This window comes from Spea bombifrons, chromosome 8, assembly GCF_027358695.1.
Source record: "Spea bombifrons isolate aSpeBom1 chromosome 8, aSpeBom1.2.pri, whole genome shotgun sequence".
In the NCBI taxonomy this organism is placed as follows: Eukaryota; Metazoa; Chordata; class Amphibia; order Anura; family Pelobatidae; genus Spea; species Spea bombifrons.
The window spans coordinates 19882854-19903749 of record NC_071094.1 but is presented as its reverse complement, the minus strand read 5'-3'; the positions used below and the strand labels follow the sequence as shown (position 1 = coordinate 19903749).

Genomic DNA, 20896 nt, shown 5'->3' with positions numbered 1-20896 from the left:
GCTTTTGTGACTCTACCTTATTCTATTAATTTATCTGCTTCCACAACGACAAAAACTAAAATATTCTGACATTTCTAAGGTAACTGCTGTAATATGTAGTAGCTCACTCACATACATAAAACCATGATGAGGCATGCATGAAAATATAATGAGAAATTACAATGGAACAATTATTTCTGAGGGTAAGTAAATTCAAATTTACTTTTATGCACCCTAAACATTCCACACGAATGGCTTTGTGTTGTAATGATACTTAAAAAAAACTGAGCCAGCTCCTGACACAGGAAACTAAAAAGAGGAACTGTGAGTCTTGTGAAAAAGGCGAGAGAAATTACAGAGTTTTTAGTCTGCATAGTGTCTACCCTCCTCAGTGAGCTACAGTTTCTCCTGGGTACAAGAATCGTACTAGGCTACACACCAGAAGTATCTACATATCTACACCTAAAAGGGTTCCTCAACTGTTTGGTAAGTACATTGCTAATATTTTACTATAAGCATGCACACTAAGTCAATAGTGAGAAAGTAGTTATTCTGCAATAGTATGGTAGTCTTAAAGTGGGAATGTTTAAGGTGCAGGACTATTAATGCTAAATTACTGTGGTTCAAAGGGAGGCCCTCTGGCTTGGTGTAATCCACAGGGGAGGTAATATGTTTGAGTACCAATGACTATTTCATTGTTTAATTAAATGTTTCTGAATCCACCTATTCAGAGTCTCTTAATAATATCTGGCCCTCAAAAGTTGTCAAACATTGTGGTCAATCATGTATTGCAAATATATAGTTACCCTTACACGACACATACACAGCAGTAGGCTATTTAACATGATTACAAGCAGCACCCATACTGTAATAATGCTTAGCTAAATCAGTAACTATATCTTCACTCTTTAGCTGATGCATTATATGGGGCCGGCTCATTCCTTCTTGATGGAGAAACATGCCTTCATAATTAATATAGAAGAGACCACAACTGTCCTGTAAACTCTACCTTTGGTGAATAATCCTCAGAATGACAAAATAAATAATAAAATAAGATACTGAAATACTGCAAAACCAGTAAGCCCTAATCATCAAGTGGCATTATATGTGTAGGTATCACAAGTATGTTACATCTTATTGATCCTAATCCTGAACGCAATATGTTTTTATTATTATGATACCAATGTATACCATTTGTTGTCACACCATGTTGTGTTCTTTATAACATTTGAAAAAAATATGAGGCCTTATGTGGAAGTATAACAGAGTTAATTGTGAGCTTACATTAGCTTCATGCATTTGCTATATAGCTGAACATGCTGCTACCTTAGAAGCAATGAACACTGGTAATTTATTATGCAGACTGAGCTATAAAAAACTGTAACCAGGTAATTGTCTAAGGCTAACAAAACATAAATAAACATATTTTTGCCTTTTCAGCTGTTACCATTTTAAAAACGTTATAATGCTCAATATGTTTGTGCTGACTTTTGTTTGATCTGTTCCAAGATTGTCTTTTCCTCTTTTATAATCAATGCACGCAGGTGATGCATGGTACAGAGGGATCCCTGTCATGTTGTTTTTATAACAAAAGGTTAATAATACAAAGTTTTAATGCGTGTTGTTGACCTTATATTCTCCGTTCTCAGGTATGTACTTACTGATGGAACATCTCCCTCGCTAGTGCTGAGAAAGTAGTTATGATATGAGAAAGTGCCAGGTGAACACTAAGACTTGAAAAAATAGACCTCTCTTTTTCTTCAAGCAGAGCACCCCAGGAATATTTTAAAACAAAACATCACATCTCCTTACCACCCTCAGAGGGAAGAACACAATGGCCTCCTCATCCACCAGTATCCTTGAAAGTATTTTCCTGAAGAGATCCCAGCAAAAACGCAAAACATCTCCTCTCAACTACAAGAAGAGGTTGTTTGTGCTAACAGAAGCTAAGATTACATACTATGAGTATGACTTCGAAAGAGGGGTGAGCATTATGCAAAGGAGAAATGTGTCATGGAAACAAAAATTAAGATTTGCCACTGTGTTTGATTTTTATGCTTTGATAGAAAAATGAACCATCTCATAAAGTTGCTGAAATGTTATTAATGAAGTCACAACTAAATTTTACTACTGCCACTCAAACTAGTTGTATATTTATAGGTAACTTTACATGCCTTGGTTTACCTAGTTTGCATGACATGTTAAATGGAGTCCTGTTCCTGGCTCTCTTTTGCCCTTCATACATAGAAATGCATTTTATGTGCATGTTTGGGGTCATAAGTCATAGAAACATAGAATTTGATGTCACATAAGAATCATTCGGCCCATCTAGCCTGCCCATTTTTCCTGATGTAAGGGGTTGAAACCCTATCAATCTTTCCTCAGGTCCCATAGTGAGGAAAACTTTATGTCTATCCCATATTTGTTTAAATTCCCTCACTGTATCAGCCTTCAGCACTGCTGCAGGGAGACTGTTCCATTTATCTACTACCCTCTGAGTAAAGTATAACTTTCCTTACGTTACATCTAAGCTTCTGGCCTTCGGGTTTTAGAACATGGCCTCTTATTCTAACAGTCCTCCTCCTTTCGAATAAGCTTGTCTCCTGTACTTTGTTAAATCCCCTTAAGTATTTAAATGTTTCTGTTGCATCCCCCCTCTCTCTTCTTTCCTCCAAGCAATACATATTAAGACTTTTCAACCTCTCCTCATAATTTTTGCTTGCAAACCACTTATAATTTTCGTAGCTCTCCTCTGAACTCTCTCCAATATGTCAATATCCTTCTGGGGATGGGGTCTCCAGAACTTTACGCAAACCTCTAGGTGAGGCCTGACCAGAGACCTGTAAAGTGGCAAAATTACCTCACTCTTTCTGCTACTAATACTTCTCCATCTGCAACCCAGCATCCTGCTTGCTTTTTGAGATGCTTTATTGGATTTCCTGCTTACCTTTAAATCATCAGAAATAATTCCTCCTAAATCCCTCTCTTCTGTTGTCGCTGACAACTGCTATATTCTGCCTTGGGAATTTTATGTGCCAAGTGCATTATTTTACATTTATTAATATTAACCTGCAGCTGCCACACTCTCGACCATTCTTCTAATTTACTTAAGTCATTCACCTTTTGAGTTGTTAACAATCTCAATATGGATAGCGTGGAGGAGAGGATATGATAGAAACATTTAGAATAGATGAAGAGATTTAACAAGTACAAGAGAGAAGTTTATCGGAAAGAATGAGAAATGTTAAAATCAGAGGTCAGAATCTCAAACTAGAGTGTCTAGATATAATGTAAGGAAGTTTTAGTAGACAAACAGGCCTGTGAGTCTTACATCAGTAGTGGGATTAATGGAAACTATGTTAAAGGATAGGATTGTTGAACATCTAAAGTCACATGAGTTTCAAGATCAAAAACAACATGTTTACTTCAGGAAGACCATGCCAAACTAATCTTATTTTTTATTTTTATTTGGGTGACTAAAATAATTGATGAATGTGGTGGACTAGACATTTTGTACCAAGATTTCAGTAAGGCTTTTGACACGGTCCCACAAATCTATAAACTGCAATCTCTTGAGTTTAGATCCAAATATTCTTGAGTGGATTAGGCAGTGAATGAGTGACAGACAACAGAAGATTGTAGTTAATGGATTATATTCAGAGCAAGGTCTTGTTACCAGTGGGGTACCTCAGGGATCTGTACTTGGACCAATTCTCTTGAAGAAGCTATTGATGGTAAAATATGAATTTTTGCTGACACAACAGAGTGGATGTTGAAGGAATAAGCCAAATGTCAAATGATTTAGGTAAAGTGGAAAAATGGTCACAGCTGTCGCAGCTGGCATTTAATGTGGATAAATGCAAAATAATGTACCTAGGGCTTTAAAACGCAAAGGGTACAGTTAAGAATATTTGTAGGGCTGCAACTAACGATTATTTAAATAATCGATTAGTTGGCCGATTATTTTTTCGATTAATCGATTAATCGGATAAAAAAAACAATATGCAAATTTTTCGTTTATTTAAAATAATTTAATGAACTGGATGTTAAAAAACAACTTAAAATTTACATTAACATTCTTATTTTGTTATGATGTAATAAAAAACAATATTTTCAAAGTACAAGAACCCAAACACAATATTTATGAAACAAAATAACCCCAAACATTCTGAAAAGAGGTGGACTATTACTGTTCAAGAAACTTTGCCCCAGCCCTGGCACTTTGCACCCAGCACTTTGCCCCAGCACTTTGCACCCAGCCCTGGCACTTTGCACCCAGCACTTTGCCCCAGCCCTGGCACTTTGCACCCAGCACTTTGCACCCAGCACTTTGCACCCAGCACTTTGCACCCAGCACTTTGCACCCAGCACTCAGCACTTTGCACCCAGCACTTTGCCCCAGCACTCAGCACTTTGCACCCAGCACTTTGCACCCAGCACTTTGCACCCAGCCCTGGCACTTTGCACCCAGCACTTTGCCCCAGCCCTGGCACTTTGCACCCAGCACTCAGCACTTTGCACCCAGCACTTTGCCCCAGCACTCAGCACTTTGCACCCAGCACTTTGCACCCAGCACTTTGCACCCAGCCCTGGCACTTTGCACCCAGCACTTTGCACCCAGCCCTGGCACTTTGCACCCAGCACTTTGCACCCAGCCCTGGCACTTTGCACCCAGCACTTTGCACTGTGCCCCTGCACCCAGTCTCCAACTCTGCCCTGCACCCAGCCCTGCCCCCACATTCTGCCCTGCCCCCACACTCTGCCCTGCACCCACTGTGCCCTGCACCCACACTCACACCCTGCCCTGCATCCCCACCCCCACTCTGCCCTGCACCCAGTCTCCCACTCTGCCCTGCATCCCCACTCTGCCCTGCACCCAGTCTCCTGCCCTGCCCCCCACCCCCACTCTGCCCTACACCCCCCACCCCCACTCTGCCCTGCACCCACACTCACACCCTGCCCTGCATCCCCACCCCCACTCTGCCCTGCACTCAGTCACCTACCCTGGCCTGCCCCCCCACCCCCACTTTGCCCTGCACCCAGTCACCTACCCTGGCCTGCCCCCCCACCCCCACTCTGCCCTGCACCCCCACCCCCACTCTGCCCTGCACCCACCACCCCCACTCTGCCCTGCACCCACACTCACACCCTGCCCTGCATCCCCTGAAACCCCACCCCCACCCCCGCGAATCGCTCTGTGCGAATGGAGCCACTGGCACAGAGCGAACCGCTCCGTGCGAATGGAGCCACTCGCACAGAGCGAACCGCTCTGTGCGAATGGAGCCACTCGCACAGAGCGAATCGTACAGAGCGAATCGCTCTGTGCGAATGGAGCCACTCGCACAGAGCGATTCGCACATAGACATGAAGAATACTTACCTCCGGAAGGCGTCACATCCGTCACGTAGCTGAAAGAAGGCGGAGACTGCAGAGCGTGTAGCCAGAAGCGGGGAACGCTCGCGGAGGTAAGTAAAAGGAGCCGAGTGCTCCAACAACGAATCGATCACTCGATTAATCGATAACGGAAATCGTCGACAACGATTTCCGTTATCGATTATTATCGATTTTATCGATTCGTTGTTTCAGCCCTAAATATTTGATACTGTCCTAACCTCAACAAGTAAGGAAAGGGAGTTAGGGGTAATTATTTAAAAGGACTTAAAGGTAGATAGACAATGCAATAGAGCAGCAGGAAATACTAGCAGAATGTTTGGTTGTATATTGGTATTAGCAGTAGAAAGAGGGAAGTGCTCATGCTGTTGTACAAAGCACTGGTGAGACCTCATTGGAGTATTGTGTGCAGTACTGGAGACCAAATCTCCAGAAGGATATAGGTATGTTGGGGAAAGTTCAGAGAAGGGCTACTAAAATGGTTCATGGATTACAGGATAAAATTTATCATGAAAAGTTTAAAATCTTAACACATATAGCCTGGAAGAAAGTCGTGACAGGGGGATATGATAGAAACGTTTATATATATATATAATATATTTTTTATAATATTTCTATATATATATAGAAATATTTATATATATATATATAAAGAGTCAACACGATAAAGAAAGAGCGTTTATTTAAAAGGATAAATACTACCACAACAAGAGGACATAATCTTAAAATAGAGGAGCAAAGGTTTAAAAGTAATATCAGGAAATATTACACTACGGAAAGGGTTAGTGGATGCATGGAATGGTCTTCCAGCAGAGCAGTGGCGTCAGCGGGGGGGCCAGAGGGGGCCATGGCCCCCCTACATCATGCTGTGCCCCCCCAATTGAAACGCCGTCTTTTTTTTTTTGTTGTAATAGACGCGGAGGAGAGAGAGAGGCGGCGAACGGTCGCTGAGGAATACGTTTTCAGAAACCGTTCCGAGCCTCTCACTCTTCTCCACGAGGCCTCTGCCTTGGTTGCAGGGCCGGCATTTCAAGTTGAGCGCCGGTATATGATGTCATATCCGGCGCTCAGCTGTGAAACCGCGCACACTGCGGCAGAACCAGGGAGACAGGGACGTTGCGATCCCACCACTGAACTTCTACAAGCCCAAGGTAAGTGAAGGGAGGGAGAGGGGATAGATAGGATTGATTGGGAGGGACAGGGGATAGATAGGCTAGATTGGGAGGGAGAGGGGATAGATAGGATTGATTGGGAGGGAGAGGGGATAGATAGGATTGATTGGGAGGGAGAGGGGATAGATAGGATTGATTGGGAGGGACAGGGGATAGATAGGATTGATTGGGATGGAGAGGGGATAGATAGGATTGATTGGGAGGGACAGGGGATAGATAGGATTGATTGGGAGGGAGAGGGGATAGATAGGATAGATTGGGAGGGAGAGGGGATAGATAGGATTGATTGGGAGGGAGAGGGGATAGATAGGATAGATTGGAAGGGAGAGGGGATAGATAGGATTGATTGGGAGGGAGAGGGGATAGATAGGATTGATTGGGAGGGAGAGGGGATAGATAGGATTGATTGGGAGGGAGTGTAAAAGTGTTTGTGAATCATAGGTGTATTATTGATTTGTCAAAAAGCAAAGATGGTATAAGCAGGGTGTTTAGGCAATGGGGACAAAGATGGCACAGATAGTGTGTTTATGGGACAAACATGGCATACGTTCAGCTGTTTGGAGGCAATGTTGACTCATGCTGGCCTGTTTGGCGACAAAGATGGCACGTCCTATGTATGTGTAATTTGGGTGCTTGTCAGGTTCTATGTGGGCAATGTGAACGCCAGGGTTGAAGTCACATCTGAAGTCACCTGGGTTTCAAGGTCAAAAACAGCATGGATTTTCCTCATGAAGATCTTGCCAAACAAATCTTATTGATTTTTTTGATTGGGTGATTTCAGTAAGGCCTTTGACACTGTCCCACATAGAAGATTTATAAATAAACTGCAATCTCTGGGTTTAGATCCCAATGTTGTTGAATGGATTAAGGAGTGGCTGAGTGACAGACAACAGAGGGTTGTAGTCAATGGCGTATATTCAGAACAAGGTCTTGTTACCAGTGGGATACCTCAGGGATCTGTACTTGGACCCATTCTCTTTAACATCTTTATTAGTGATATTGCAGATGGTCTTGATGGAAAGGTATGTTTATTTGCCGACGACACAGGGTTGATGTTCTTGGAGCAAGAAACAAAATGGCAAACGATCTAGGTAAACTGGAAAAATGGTCAGAGCTGTGGCAATTGGCATTTAATGTAGATAAATGCAAAGTAATGTACCTGGGGCATAAAAACCCAAGGGCAGAGTATAGAATATTTGATACTGTCCTAACCTCAACGTGTGAGGAAAGGGATTTAGGGGTAATTATTTCTGAGGATTTAAAGGTAGGCAGACAATGCAGTAGAGCAGCAGGTAATGCTAGCAGAATGCTTGGTTGTATAGCGAGAGGTATTAGCAGTAGAAAGAGGGAAGTGCTCATGCCGTTGTACAGATCACAGTGAGACCTCACTTGGAGTATTGTGTACAGTACTGGAGACCGCATCTCCAGAAGGATATAGAAATGTTGGAGAAAGTGCAGAGAAGGGCTACTAAAATGGTTTATGGATTACAAGATAAACCTTACCAGGACAGGTTAAAGGATCTTAACCTACATAGCCTGGAAAAAAGACGGGACAGGGGGGATATGATAGAAACATTTAAATACTTAAAGGTAATCAACAAGGTAAAGGAAGATAGTTTATTTAAAAGGAGAAATACTACCACAACAAGAGGATACAACGATAAACTAGAGGGGCAAAGGTTTAATGGTAACATCAGAAAATATTACTTTACGGAAAGGGTAGTGGACGCATGAAGTGGTAGATGTTAATACAGTAAAGTCATTTAAGCAAGCATGGGATAGGCATAAGGCCAAGCTAGATATAGGATAAGGGCAAGTACTAAAGGAATGTACTCAGAGGTTGGGCAGACTGGATGGGACTACTGGTTCTTTTCTGCCGTCACTTTCTATGTTTCTATATTGGCAGCAGGGTCTAATATTTATTTATATATTGACAGCAGTGTTTAATATTTATATATATTGGCAGCAGCATCTAATATTAATATATATTGGCTTCAGGGGCTAATATTAATATATATAGGAAGCAGGGACTAATACTATATATATCAGCAGCAGGGTATAATATTAATATATATCGGCAGCAGGGGCTAATATTAATATATATCGGCAGCAGGGGCTAATATATATTGGCAGCAGGAGCTAATATTAACATATATTGGCAGCAGGGTCTATTATTTATATATATATCGGCAGCAGGGGCTAATATTAATATATATTGGCTGCAGGGGCTAATTATATACCGTATTGGCTCGGATATAGGCCGCCCCCGTATATAGGCCGCACCCTAAAAGTTTGGTGCTTTTTTAAAGAAAAAGTTTTTTTCTTTAAAAAAGCACCAAAATAACATGCTCCACTCTGTCTCCCCCCCCCTGAGATATGCTGCCACTGTCCTCCTACTCCCCCCCCGAGATATGCTGCCACTGTCCTCCTACTCCCCCCCCGAGATATGCTGCCACTGCCCCCCCCAAGATATGCTGCCACTGTCCCCCCCCCCGAGATATGCTGCCACTCTGCCCCCCCGACTTACCGGAGCAGACACAACCGGAAGTTGTATACGCGTATTGCGTAGATGTCTCCCGCCGGCCCTGCAAGACACCCGGGAGTCTGCTCCGGTAAGTCTTGGGGGCAGAGGTAAAACACATCGTGCGGACGGTCACCGGCTGCGGCGATGCGGGTAAACAACCCGGAGGCTGTTAACCCGCATCGCCGCAGCCGGTGACCGTCCGGATGATGCGCTTAGACAACCTCCCGTGCCGGCACCCCCCCCCTCCGTGGAAAGTGCTGGCAGGGGAGGCTGTCTGAGGACATCCGAGAGTAGGATACAGGTCCCCTGCACCGCTGCTGGGGATCTGTATCCTAACCCCGCTGCCTGCCGGGCGTCGGGCGCTAGACCCCGAATATTTGAGCCAATACGGTATATTGGCTGCAGGGACTAATAATATATATTGGCAGTAGGGGCTAATATTAATATTTATTGGCAGCAGGGTCAAATATTAATAGATATCGGCAGCAGGGTATAAGTTTTATGTATATCGGCAGCAGGGTATAATATAAGTATATATCCGCAGCAGGGGCTAATATCAATATATATCCGCAGCAGGGGTTAATATTAATATATATCGGAAGCAGGGTGTAATATTTCTATATATCGGCAGCAGGGTCTAATATTTATATATATTGTCAGCAGGGGCTAATATTAAAGAATAAAAAATAACTGCCAGTTTAGCTGTTATTTTGAAATCATATTTCAATCACCGTGTTTACTTCAAAGAGATAAGTGCATATTATGTAGTTTAAAAGTGCACGTCTAACGTATATATATATATATATATATATATATATAGTGTATATGTACCGTTTTATAATTGGCCCCCCTACTTTGGTCCCTGGCCCCCCATGTGCCCCCCCTAAATATGAAAGCTGGAGACGTCACTGCAGCAGAGGTGGTAGATGCTAATGTAGTGAAGGTGTTTAAGAAAGCATGGGATAGGCATACGGCTAAGTTAGCTATAAAATAAGACCAATAAGACAAGGGACTAAGGAAAGTATTCAGAGGCTGGGCAGACTAGAAGGGCTAAATGGTTCTTATCTGCTGTAAGTTGGTAGAAGGGGTAGAGAGTAAAACAGTCTATTCATCAATCTAAGACCAACGGCTGATTAAGGTCTTCACATAAGGAAAAATAGGCAGACTAGATAGGCTGGATAGTTCTTATTTGCCATCCAATGTTTCGGTAATATAATCCTCCATATCTGAGTACTAAATTTGCACATGGCATCTTCCTAGACATAACCATAATTTTGATCCAAATGAAAGTACATACACAAAGAGTAGTTGGTCATCAACCTTAGAAACCTTTGGTATGACCATTGGCCCTTGTGTAGCCTGCTGTGTAGATTATCTCAAAAGGATATTACATAGTAATTCAATTTACATAGCTTATAAAACAATAATTGTACAGCTTCATGAATGCATTCATTATGGGAAAGTAATGATGTTATATAAAGACACTGGGTGTAATAGGAGTGCCAGGCGTTTGTGTTTACCTTCAGTGAAATGTTTGCATATCTTACTTAGGACTATTGTGTAGATATTAAAATACTATTCAAAACAATTACAATATGCATATATCATTGTTTCCACAGGTTATCCAAACAACATTTACACAGTAACATTTTCATGTTTTATTCAGTTCATGTATACAATTAGAAATGGTTATAGGGATGCTGCTCAAGGTGGACAATTTATTTCACTAAATGGATCTTGGACCAACACTGCATTTAGATCCACTGGTATAAATGCATTTGTATTTTATTCGATGTGAAAAACCACCACATCAGCAATTAAGAGATTAACAGAAAAAAGGATATATGTACAGATCAAGGGCCATCTTATAGGTGACCTATGCAACTGTTTAGGACACTTTGTTGTTAGGGCTGTTACCAACAGGTTCTATCTTGTGTTAGTGCACAGGTGAATGCAGAAGGGAGATTCTAGAGACTTAGTTACAACCCCCTGGTTTGGCCTTGTAAAGATTTGTGAAGATTCTGCATTAGTATTTTAGCCTAATAGACTGAGAAATATGTAATGCCTGCAGTGATCATTTTCTCAATATAACCTGTTTGTTTGCTATTTCCAGCGCCGGGGAAGTAAGAAGGGGTCTGTAGACCTGGATAAGGTGGTATGTGTTGAAAGTGTTGAGCCGGAGGAAAACCCACCACCAGAAAGACAGATACCGGTAAGAAAGAAGAAAAAAGAAAATGTTTTAAGGGCTACAGTATGTCATCTATATGCTTCATCTATCACTTTACCTCTGTATGGCAAGTAATGTCTTTTTAACCTTAGTATACTTGATAATGTAAAAAAATGTACCATCCTGGACTTGTCAGTTTTGATTTGGTAAAGTGAGGTAATGTATTAAGAGTTATGGTTTTAGTGTGTTTTTTATTAAGCCCACATGTCCCTTGAAGACAGTAACTCATGTTTCACTACAACTGGTATACTTGAGGGTGCTTCTTGTATCTGGCTTTATTAGATCTAGAACTAGTTCTTGGTGTGTCTTTATGGTCTGTTTTCTGTGTTTATCTGTATTACCTAAATTTCACTGTCTCTTCCTCTGTTTCACTATTAGTTTTTAGTATTTTATGTTGCTATGTATTATTCGCATACCTGGGAACTCTCCGGGTTTCGCTTGGAGTCTCCAGGTGTAGTGAGGCTTCTCCTGGTAACTTACTGCCCACAGACATCAGCGGGACTGCCTACCTGCATTTCAAAAGAGGTGGGCTTCAGGTAGCCAGAGCTTGACTATTCTACATTATCAGGTTGATGCTTTTATTCCCGCTGCATCATTGACATATCTCATCCCTCTCCCTGTTAACTCTATTTAACTAATTTAACCAACATATCAACATACTCAACAAATACAAATTTTCACCGCTTAGAGCTGAGAGAATATGACAGGGTTAATATTTGTGACCACTTAAGCAAATCGGTTAAAAAAAATATCAATGATCATCTACATAGTAATTTTTGGCATCTCATAAACACACCCTCTGTGTCTCATTTTATATTTCCAGAACATTGTTTTGTATTTTGGCATTATTACACTGCATTTTGGGGGATACATGATATTGAAATGAATTTATCTTACAATTACATCTTAAATATGTATTATTGTACAGATTGTGACTTTGTTCTTTACAATATAGTTTAAAAAGCCTGCCAGAGTATAATTACTGGCAGATGTTTTTTTTTTACCTCTCAGTAATTCAAACACTAGTCACAACAATAAAGTCAGTAAAGCAGTATAAGACTGCCATCTGCACAATGTCAGATTAAGGAGCCTAGGTAAGCACAGAGTCCTTGTCTTACGCGTTTCGCCCATATGGCGTACATATATATGTGGTACATAACTGGCTCAAATGGGTGCCAGCTACACACAGTGTACTCTTTTGGGCCTCATCTCTGCGATTTATGCATGCAATTGAGGAGAAGATTCTACTGTAGGACAAGGGAGTCTGCCAGAGCGATCTTTTCCCATCCTGGAGGGATTTACTATCATGGCATCAGGGATGGTGAAATCACTAGTGCCTCCCCAAAATCCATTCACCCTAAGAAAAGTATTCAGTTTATGGTAACCTACACCATAAGGTTTGGAATTTTATGTGATTGGATGCATAGTTTACCCTAAACCAAGTTCCTATAAAAATCTTAACTTGTCCTGAAACTCCCCCCAAAATATAGGTTTCACTAGTTAAAAATTAAGCTGTGAATACAGTTACCACCTACATGTAGCTACAACAAAACTCTAAAGAAATGGCCTGCCCTTGGTTGGGAAAAGTGTGCCCAGAACATCGCTCAAAGGGTTAAAACCGCATAGGCATTTCCAATCAAAAGCTATACAAGTATAACATTTTGCACCCCCCCCACAATCTAGTAACATAACATTTTAAAAAAGCTACACTACCCCTCACAAATAACACAAATAGTGTAGTATGTAAGACAGCATTATTGCTCTCCAAAACATTGAAAAAAAAATATTTATGTTGTGTATTAGTATACTTGGAGGATATTCTCGACCATATGTTTTATAGCAGTGCTACCTAACCTATGGATGAAATCCTAAGCCAAAAGTTTTTTGTTGCTAGTTTTCGCTCAGTTTTTATATACATATTTGTATAAATATGGTTTAAAATTAAAGCTCTGCTTGTCCTTTATATGGGTGCACTAAAAACGAAAAAGTACAATTAAGGTTTAACATGACTATGTTTAAAATTGAAATACTTTTATCATGAATGGGTTAACCTAAAGCATAGGTTTTAGCTCTTCATAACCAATATTTTTTATCAAAGTGCCGGATTACTTTTATAGGCACATGACTAACCAATCCATGTCTGCTCTACATTCACACCGCGTTGAACTCTTTGGTTCAGCCCAGCTGAATGCATACAATTGGATAATATGCATATTGTTAGAAATCTTTCTTGAATTTTAGAAGGATAAAAATGAATTTAGTACCAGTTTGACCTAGGGAAAATCAAAATCAAGCATATCTTTGATGTTATCAGTGGAAGGTCATTATGCATAGGGGTTGCAGCAGTAGGCATCTGGTAAAAACAAAACAAAAAAGGATTAGTGCAAGCCATACCTGCAGGATTGATGTTCAGGCTTGGCGTGATGGTATAGGTGCAGAGGTGGAGTCAGATGGCAAATTGAACAGAAGGACAGTGATTCAGGCATGGTTGATGGTACCAAACCAGGAATAATGGAGCGCATACACATAGGGGAAGAAAACAAAAACAATAGTGTAATATTGTTAAAGAAGTGTATATTATTAAATGTGTAAGTTCCATTCACAAAAGGACTGGACTAAGCAGGCTCATCAAATATCAGGCTTCTAAAACTGTATGTAGTATTCTGTAAAAACAAGCATAAACCAGGATGGTGCAGTATCCTCAATCAACTGATCTTAAAAGATCAAAATGCACTTACAATTGAGATGTAGCACAACTCAACGAGTATTGTGCAAAAGCAAGTAGAAAATCAGACATCCGGTATATGATAAGAATCTTTCCAATTTATTCTCTCAACGCGTTTCGCCGATGGGTCGTCAGCTTCATCAGGAGAAAAATAAATAGAACTGCAGTGGAAATCGAACAGCAGCATAAAACATATAGTGAAGTTCCGTGTAGCATCAAACGTCCATTTAAATAGATGGAAATCCTTCCGGGTACGACATGGTTGATGGTACCATCTGAGTATTTCAGAAACTGCTGATCTACTGGGATTTTCACACACAACCATGGTCCCAGATGACAGCAAGGCAACAGTAACTCAAATAACCACTCCTTACAACTGAGGTATGCAGAATAAGGCATTTCTGGGAGCAGAGTGGCAAGCCTGGGGGCAGATGTGCATAACTGGGGGGGGCAGGTTGGCAAATAAAAGGAAATAAAAAAATATATATTTCTCATAGCTTTTATTAAATATGAAAAAAAGTTTACATGAATTAATATTTACTAGTAAAACTTTTCCTATAGGGTAGTCTTATATTCAGTATTAAGCTTTATCTCCTATTTTGCACATTTTTCTTCTGTAGTGGACAGTGCACTTCTTTCTTCTTTTCCTTTGCTTTCTTTGAACTGTTACTTTCTTCATTATATCCAGTCAGATATCTGTTTCTGTATTTTCAGAACCGAGAAGAATCTGCAGATACAGAGCAAATCTCTATTATAGAAAGATTTCCATATCCATTCCAGGTGAGAGACAAAGACTTTGTGGAACACTACTGTTACCGTTAATTGGAGATTTACTGTATTAGTTGTCACAGAAAAGTATGTTTTTTTATCCAAATAGTGTATTTCCACAATAAAACCTAAGCATTCAAATCAGTACGCCAAACTAGATGTTGAATTAATTCATATTAAATACCTTTTTTATGAACTAAGAAGCAGACCCTCTCCTTTCCCTGTCACTAGTTGGGCAAAATGATATATATATATTAACTCTTTTATATAGTGATGTAGAAACTACTCCATGCCATAACACTGTGAAAAGGGAACTGCTGAGAGGATGGTCAAACCCAGCCATGTTCAATATACAAAATGGTTAGTTATACAAGCCAGAGGCCAGTTCATGGAACAGGTAGTCAGACAAGCCAGGTATGCTACACAGGTATCTGTAGCAGAATCAATCTGTAGGCAGGAGAATAGTCAGGCAAGCCAAGGGTCAAAAACAGCAAACAAATCAAAATCAGCAAAAGCAATATAAGGACGACAGAATGGTATCTGAGTATTGCAATTCCAGATTCTTCAATCCAGCACCCAGTCTGCCCAACCACCTGCCACACCTTAGAGGCACACCTCTTTGTCAAGAGTCCTGTCTACATTGTATCATTGCAGTTGTGTTGGAGATAGCTGATGAAGATTTCAATAAACTGATCCTATTGGGATTACCTTGATGTGTTTTCAAAGAAACAAGCAGATGCATTACTTCTTCAAAGGTCTCCTAAAGGAGGAGGATATCCTTTATCCATTATGGAGAATGAGAGCATCTTACAATAAATCCAGGACATTCTCTACAGGTGACTTATTCAACCCTCCTCTTCTACAATTGGTGCAGGGTTATATTTTATCTTCAAGAAGGAGGGCTCACTATGTCCCTGTATAGAAGATTGGGGCTTCAAAAAAGATCACTGTTAAGAATACATATCCACAATCACTAACTTCAGTAAATTAAACCTTCAAGAAGCATATAATCTTGTTTTGAGTGGAAAACTACATTCAACACATGGTTAAATGTTATGGTCTGATGTCATGGTTTATCTTGGCAGAGCATAGAATTCACTCAGTGCCTCTGTGTGAACATGCTTTACGCCAAAGCAGCAAAATGTGACTTCTTCCATGCCATTTTTGGGTTACATACTCTCCTCTTAAGATCTAGAGATGAACCCGAAGAAAGTAAGAGCTGTGGTAGACTGGCCTCTCACCCAGGACATCAGACCTGTTAAACATTTCCTGAGAATTAAAGAAATGGACTCCTGTGGCTCTGTCCACCTTTGAGATGTTAAAATAGCTTTTAGTACAGTTCCTGTCCTCCATTATCCATATCATTCTCTACCATTCATTGTGAAGTTTGATGCATCTGAGAATGGTGCTGGAGGCATCCTAGCCCAAAGTGTTCCCAAGTAACCACCACATACATTCTTGTTCGTTCTTCTCTAAACAGTTCTCTTCTAGGGAAAAGAACTATGATGTTGGAGAGACTTATTAGCCATCAAATTGGCTCTTAAACAACTCCTAGAAGGTACTGATCACAAGAACCTCGTGTTCGATTACATCATAGCATACCAACCTGGTTCTAAGAATACCAAGGCTGATGCAAATCTAAACAATTTGAGTCAGACTCCCTTCCTTCCACACCTAAGACAATCATTGCAACTATTTCCATGTCCCTGCTGACTAAGATTCAGTGAGCCTCCCTAAAAGATTCTGACATAAGATGGCCTTCCCCAATATAAATGATTTCTTCCTCCTCATCTTAGAAGGACCATTGTACAATGGGGTCATACCTCCCCATCTCTAGTCACACAGGGAACAAGAAGACCTTAGAACTTATATCTTGTTCCTTCTGGTGGCCTTCCTTGTCTTATGATGTATCAGAATACATTTTTGCCTGTGAGGTTTGTTCTTAAAATGAAGGCCATGCCATCCCATGCCTCTTCCCTCTCCCTGCCCTGGACACAAATTGCCATGAACATATTGTACAGCTACCTCATTCCTAAGGTATGAATGCTATACTTATGGTTGATACATTCAGCAAACAAGCCCATTTCACAGCCTTGTCCAAATTGCCTACCTTCCGTGCTCTCGCTGATATCTTCATGAAGGATATTGTTCGTCAACATGGTCCTCTGAGAACATTACTTGGACATGTAGTGCACTGCTGAGCAGAACAACTGTGTTTCTTTCCTCCCAGAAGCTGAACTGGTGTTCATCAACATAATATGTGTCTTTGAAAAACACCCCCTTCTTTGCAACCCTTGGGTATCACCCTTGTGTGTTACCAGCTTATCATCTTACCAGTTTACCACCTGCTGATCAACAGATTACATATTTGGTTTTTCAGTTTTTCAGATGGGTGATTTTTATCTGATTGTCCACGCGAAACATGAACCTTCAACAACCCTTCAGGAAGTTCAGTCCCCATTTTATTGGACCCTAGAAATCAACCCAGATGCTCAATGTCTTATAAATTGCAGTCCTCAGCCTTTCATGTTTCCCTATTGAAACATGTGATTAGAAACCGTTTCTCCACAGCTCTGCCAGTCCAGGACCATGACAAATATGTGGTCCACAAGATCCTTGACTCAATATTTAATTGACTGGAGAGGATTTGTTCTAGGGGAGAGATCCTGCCACTGATGTGCATGCACCTGTCAAAGTAAGAGTTGTCCCTTACCTTGTCCTGCTGGGTGCCAGCAGCATCCTATTCTCCATTAATGAGAACTATACGTGCATGCTACTACTCACTAATATAGGGGAACACTATGTGAGTTAGTCATTTTTGCTGGGTGTGCAGTTGTGTACTTCCTTCCTCACTTTCCTTATAGCCCATGCAAGAGCTATCTTGCTAGAGCTAGTCTCTGGGTGTTATTCTTTAATATTGTCATATAGTTTCCAGGTTGCCTTTCCTTGACCTTGAGTTTGTCCCATTGTACTGCTGCTTTTGGTTCTTGAACTGTGTATCACACCTCTGCTTGACCTCAACCTTTGTTCCTTCCTTATTCCTGTATCCTTACATCTCGAGTCCTACGCCGGTTTACATGACCTCAGCATGCCTTGACTGTAATGCTTTCTTGTGCTATATTTAGCCCAGGTGGAACCAACTCTGCATCCTTTTGCCCAAACCATAACTATGCAGGTTTTGCACTCCATGGAAAAATATAAAGTCATTTAATGCCCAACAAAGTGCCTGTACACATACATAATCAGTAGGAGAAAAGAAAACACATAGCTTTACACGTGTCTTGGCCTTAGATTTTGCTTCCTCATAAGCTCATAAGCACCACTCTTTAAAACAGTGTAAATTCTTCTAGGTACACTTGTACACAATTTTTTAAGGAACTCGGTAGGCAGGTGTCAGGACTTACCCAAGATCCAGAAATTGGGTGGCTGCATCCTCTTCTCCCCCTTTGACTGCTAGAAAGACTGTACCTTTGCTTCCTCCTCTAAATAATGTGTGTGCCCTGCAGCCTATATTTATTGTATATGCTACTATATTCACACTTCCTGGGTGATGCCCTTTCTTAGTTTACTCCTGAGGTTCACTCCAGTAGTGATATGTCCAGTTCTATAGGTTTTTACCCAGTCTGTCTTGACTTTGACTCACATCTGTCGTCCCAAACAAGCACTCACTGCAGAATTTGTCCCACCCCCCGAAACTCACATTTAGAGAGAACAGGGACTTAGATGATCCCAACAGTAAGAAGGTTCAAGTTTAAGCATGTATATTTGGTCACTGAGTGTAATGGCAAGGCTCAGCAGGATCCTGAAATCAATAACAGAGGAGAGGTTCAGAATGTCAGGGGTTATTGCAGCAGGAATGGCCAGATAAAACTGGGGGTCATTACACAAGAATCTGCACACTGAGCAGATAGTCAGCCAGGTGTGGCACACAGAATTACTAAAGCCAAATCAAAATCCCAAATCCAAAGAGCGGTTAGGCAAGCCAAGGGTCAAAAATATGTTATCAGGAGTCTGCAGTGAAATTACAATACACAGGATCACAGGATTACCTGTAAGCTGCACTTACAGCTTTTTAAAGATGAGACAGAGGAAGCTCCGCTCCCTAATGCGCATCACTGGTGAGCCTCCTGCAGCCCCAGTTTTCCCAGGCAGTCAGGAATGTGCAGGGGACAGAGAGCGGATAAGTACTCATTGATCGGAACCCCCGCGATGGCTGGCAGTTGCCTGTTTCCTGGCACCTTACTAATTGTAGGAATAAATTGAATTATTTAATTTTAGTTATCTAGAGATAAAACGCCTCCTGAATGTGTAGTCTGTTCAGAGGACAAAACTTTCTAGGCCCAGAAATCAGTGAGAGGAAAAGTAAAGGATTTGTGTTATTTACTCTATTTCTATTCTGTCTATTTTATTTCCGTAAAAAGGCCCACCAAAATCCTCAGCACCAGGCCCATGATGCTATTAATCCGGCCCTGCCTGATGATATTGTACGATGGACTTTGTAGGAAGGAAGCCCCAAACTTGCAAGGAATCTTCACATGCATTCCTGTACATCTCTCCTGCCCTTCTTTGAACAAACTGCTAAATCCAAATATTTCACATTTTGACTCATCAGTCCAGAGCACCTGCTAAGATTTCTCTGCCTCTCAGTTCTTGTATTTTTCCTGAATAGTATAGTTGCTTGGCCTTGTTTCCATGTCGGAGGTATGGCTTTTTGGCTGCAAGTCTTCCTTGAAGACCACTTCGGAACCAGATTTCTGTGGAAGCTAGATTGGTGTACCAGGGTCCCTGTACTGCTGGACATCTAAGCATGATGTATGTTTCATCTGCTGCACTAAGTTTCCTTGGCCAAACATGCGTACAGTCCTCAACATCAGTGGCGTACTTGGGGGGGTTTGCCCAGGTGCCACTCATCAGGGGGGATGCCACACTTGAACACAGAGGTCCCATGTCTCCCAGAAATTCTTGGAGAAATAGAAGTGCAGAAACACCTTTTTTCAGCAAATCTTTATAGATTTTATAAGCTAAGGGGGCACAGCTATCATAAACATTACAATGCCTTTATTTTTTTTTATAGTCTTGGCAGCATAATAACCTTTTGGCTGAACAACTCATTGTTTTTGTCATCATAGGCTTTTTTGGAACAATATTCGCTTCATTCTATCCTTCAGTTATTACATTTGATCAACATAGATATACAGTATGTATAACAACAAAACCATGCACCTGCAAGCTCAGCTCCAGTTGTACATTCTGGGTTTTGTTTGAAACTTACAGAAAGAAAAGGAAGTGAAAGACATTCAGTGAGGAGGGATTATTAAAAGGTTTTCATGGTCTGTTGCTTACATTGCAGATGGCTATCTTTGCCAAAGCTGTAATATAATTAACTTTTTTCTTGCATAAATGTATCTGAATTTATTTCCATCTCTGGGCTTTTGTAAAGTATAAACCAGTGTCTTACTGTTTAATGTAAAGGCTGTTTTCAGCCTGAATTTGTGGGAGGGGTATCAGGTAGCATTTATACCCCCTTCCGGACCCTCTCCTTTATGGCTTTTTGTTTGTGTGACTGTGAGTATGCTAATGTGTTGACTTTGTGTGGGTATGTTGGTGTGTGTCTGCTTATGTGCGTGTGTGTCTACCTATCTTGGCCTGTGTGTCATTTTTTGAGATTTTATATTTTATATATATTTATATTTTTTATATTTTATTGCTTATTTTTTTATAACTCATAGACATATCACTTTTCAAACATTCTAAATCATTATTTGCAAAATAAAAATTTTGGTTTGGGGCCACTGATCCAGTTGGTTTTAAAAATGTCCACTGTGAAACATGTTTGTGCCTATCCCTAGTTGGGGCGTCTCGTTAGCGCTTGCAGGGCATCTCGTTTACACTTCTGGGGTGTCTTGTTGCTCTCGTTTGTGCACTTTGCCGCACTTTGACTAGTCTATCACCTTCCTAGGTGTTCTTCTCTGTGCCTCCTGGCATTTTCACTCATCATTCCACCTCCTCCTATACATAGCATGCATACAACATAAGGTTTCCCTACTACACCTGGATAGGCCTTCTTAGTGCATGTCCCGAACACGGAACAAGAGTTGAGGAGAACCTTT

General features: G+C 40.9%; 1 protein-coding gene across 1 annotated transcript in view; it reads left to right on the top strand.

Annotated features, from left to right (window-relative positions):
• Positions 1 to 1643: 1643 nt before the first annotated feature.
• The window catches only part of BTK (Bruton tyrosine kinase), a 65656-nt gene continuing 46403 nt past the window's right edge, over positions 1644 to 20896 (top strand). The window contains exons 1-3 of the mRNA XM_053473683.1: positions 1644 to 1963; positions 11180 to 11278; positions 14733 to 14798. Of these exons, the coding sequence (XP_053329658.1) occupies positions 1814 to 1963; positions 11180 to 11278; positions 14733 to 14798 (315 nt within the window). The 5' untranslated portion in view covers positions 1644 to 1813. The remainder of the gene's footprint in view (positions 1964 to 11179; positions 11279 to 14732; positions 14799 to 20896) is intronic.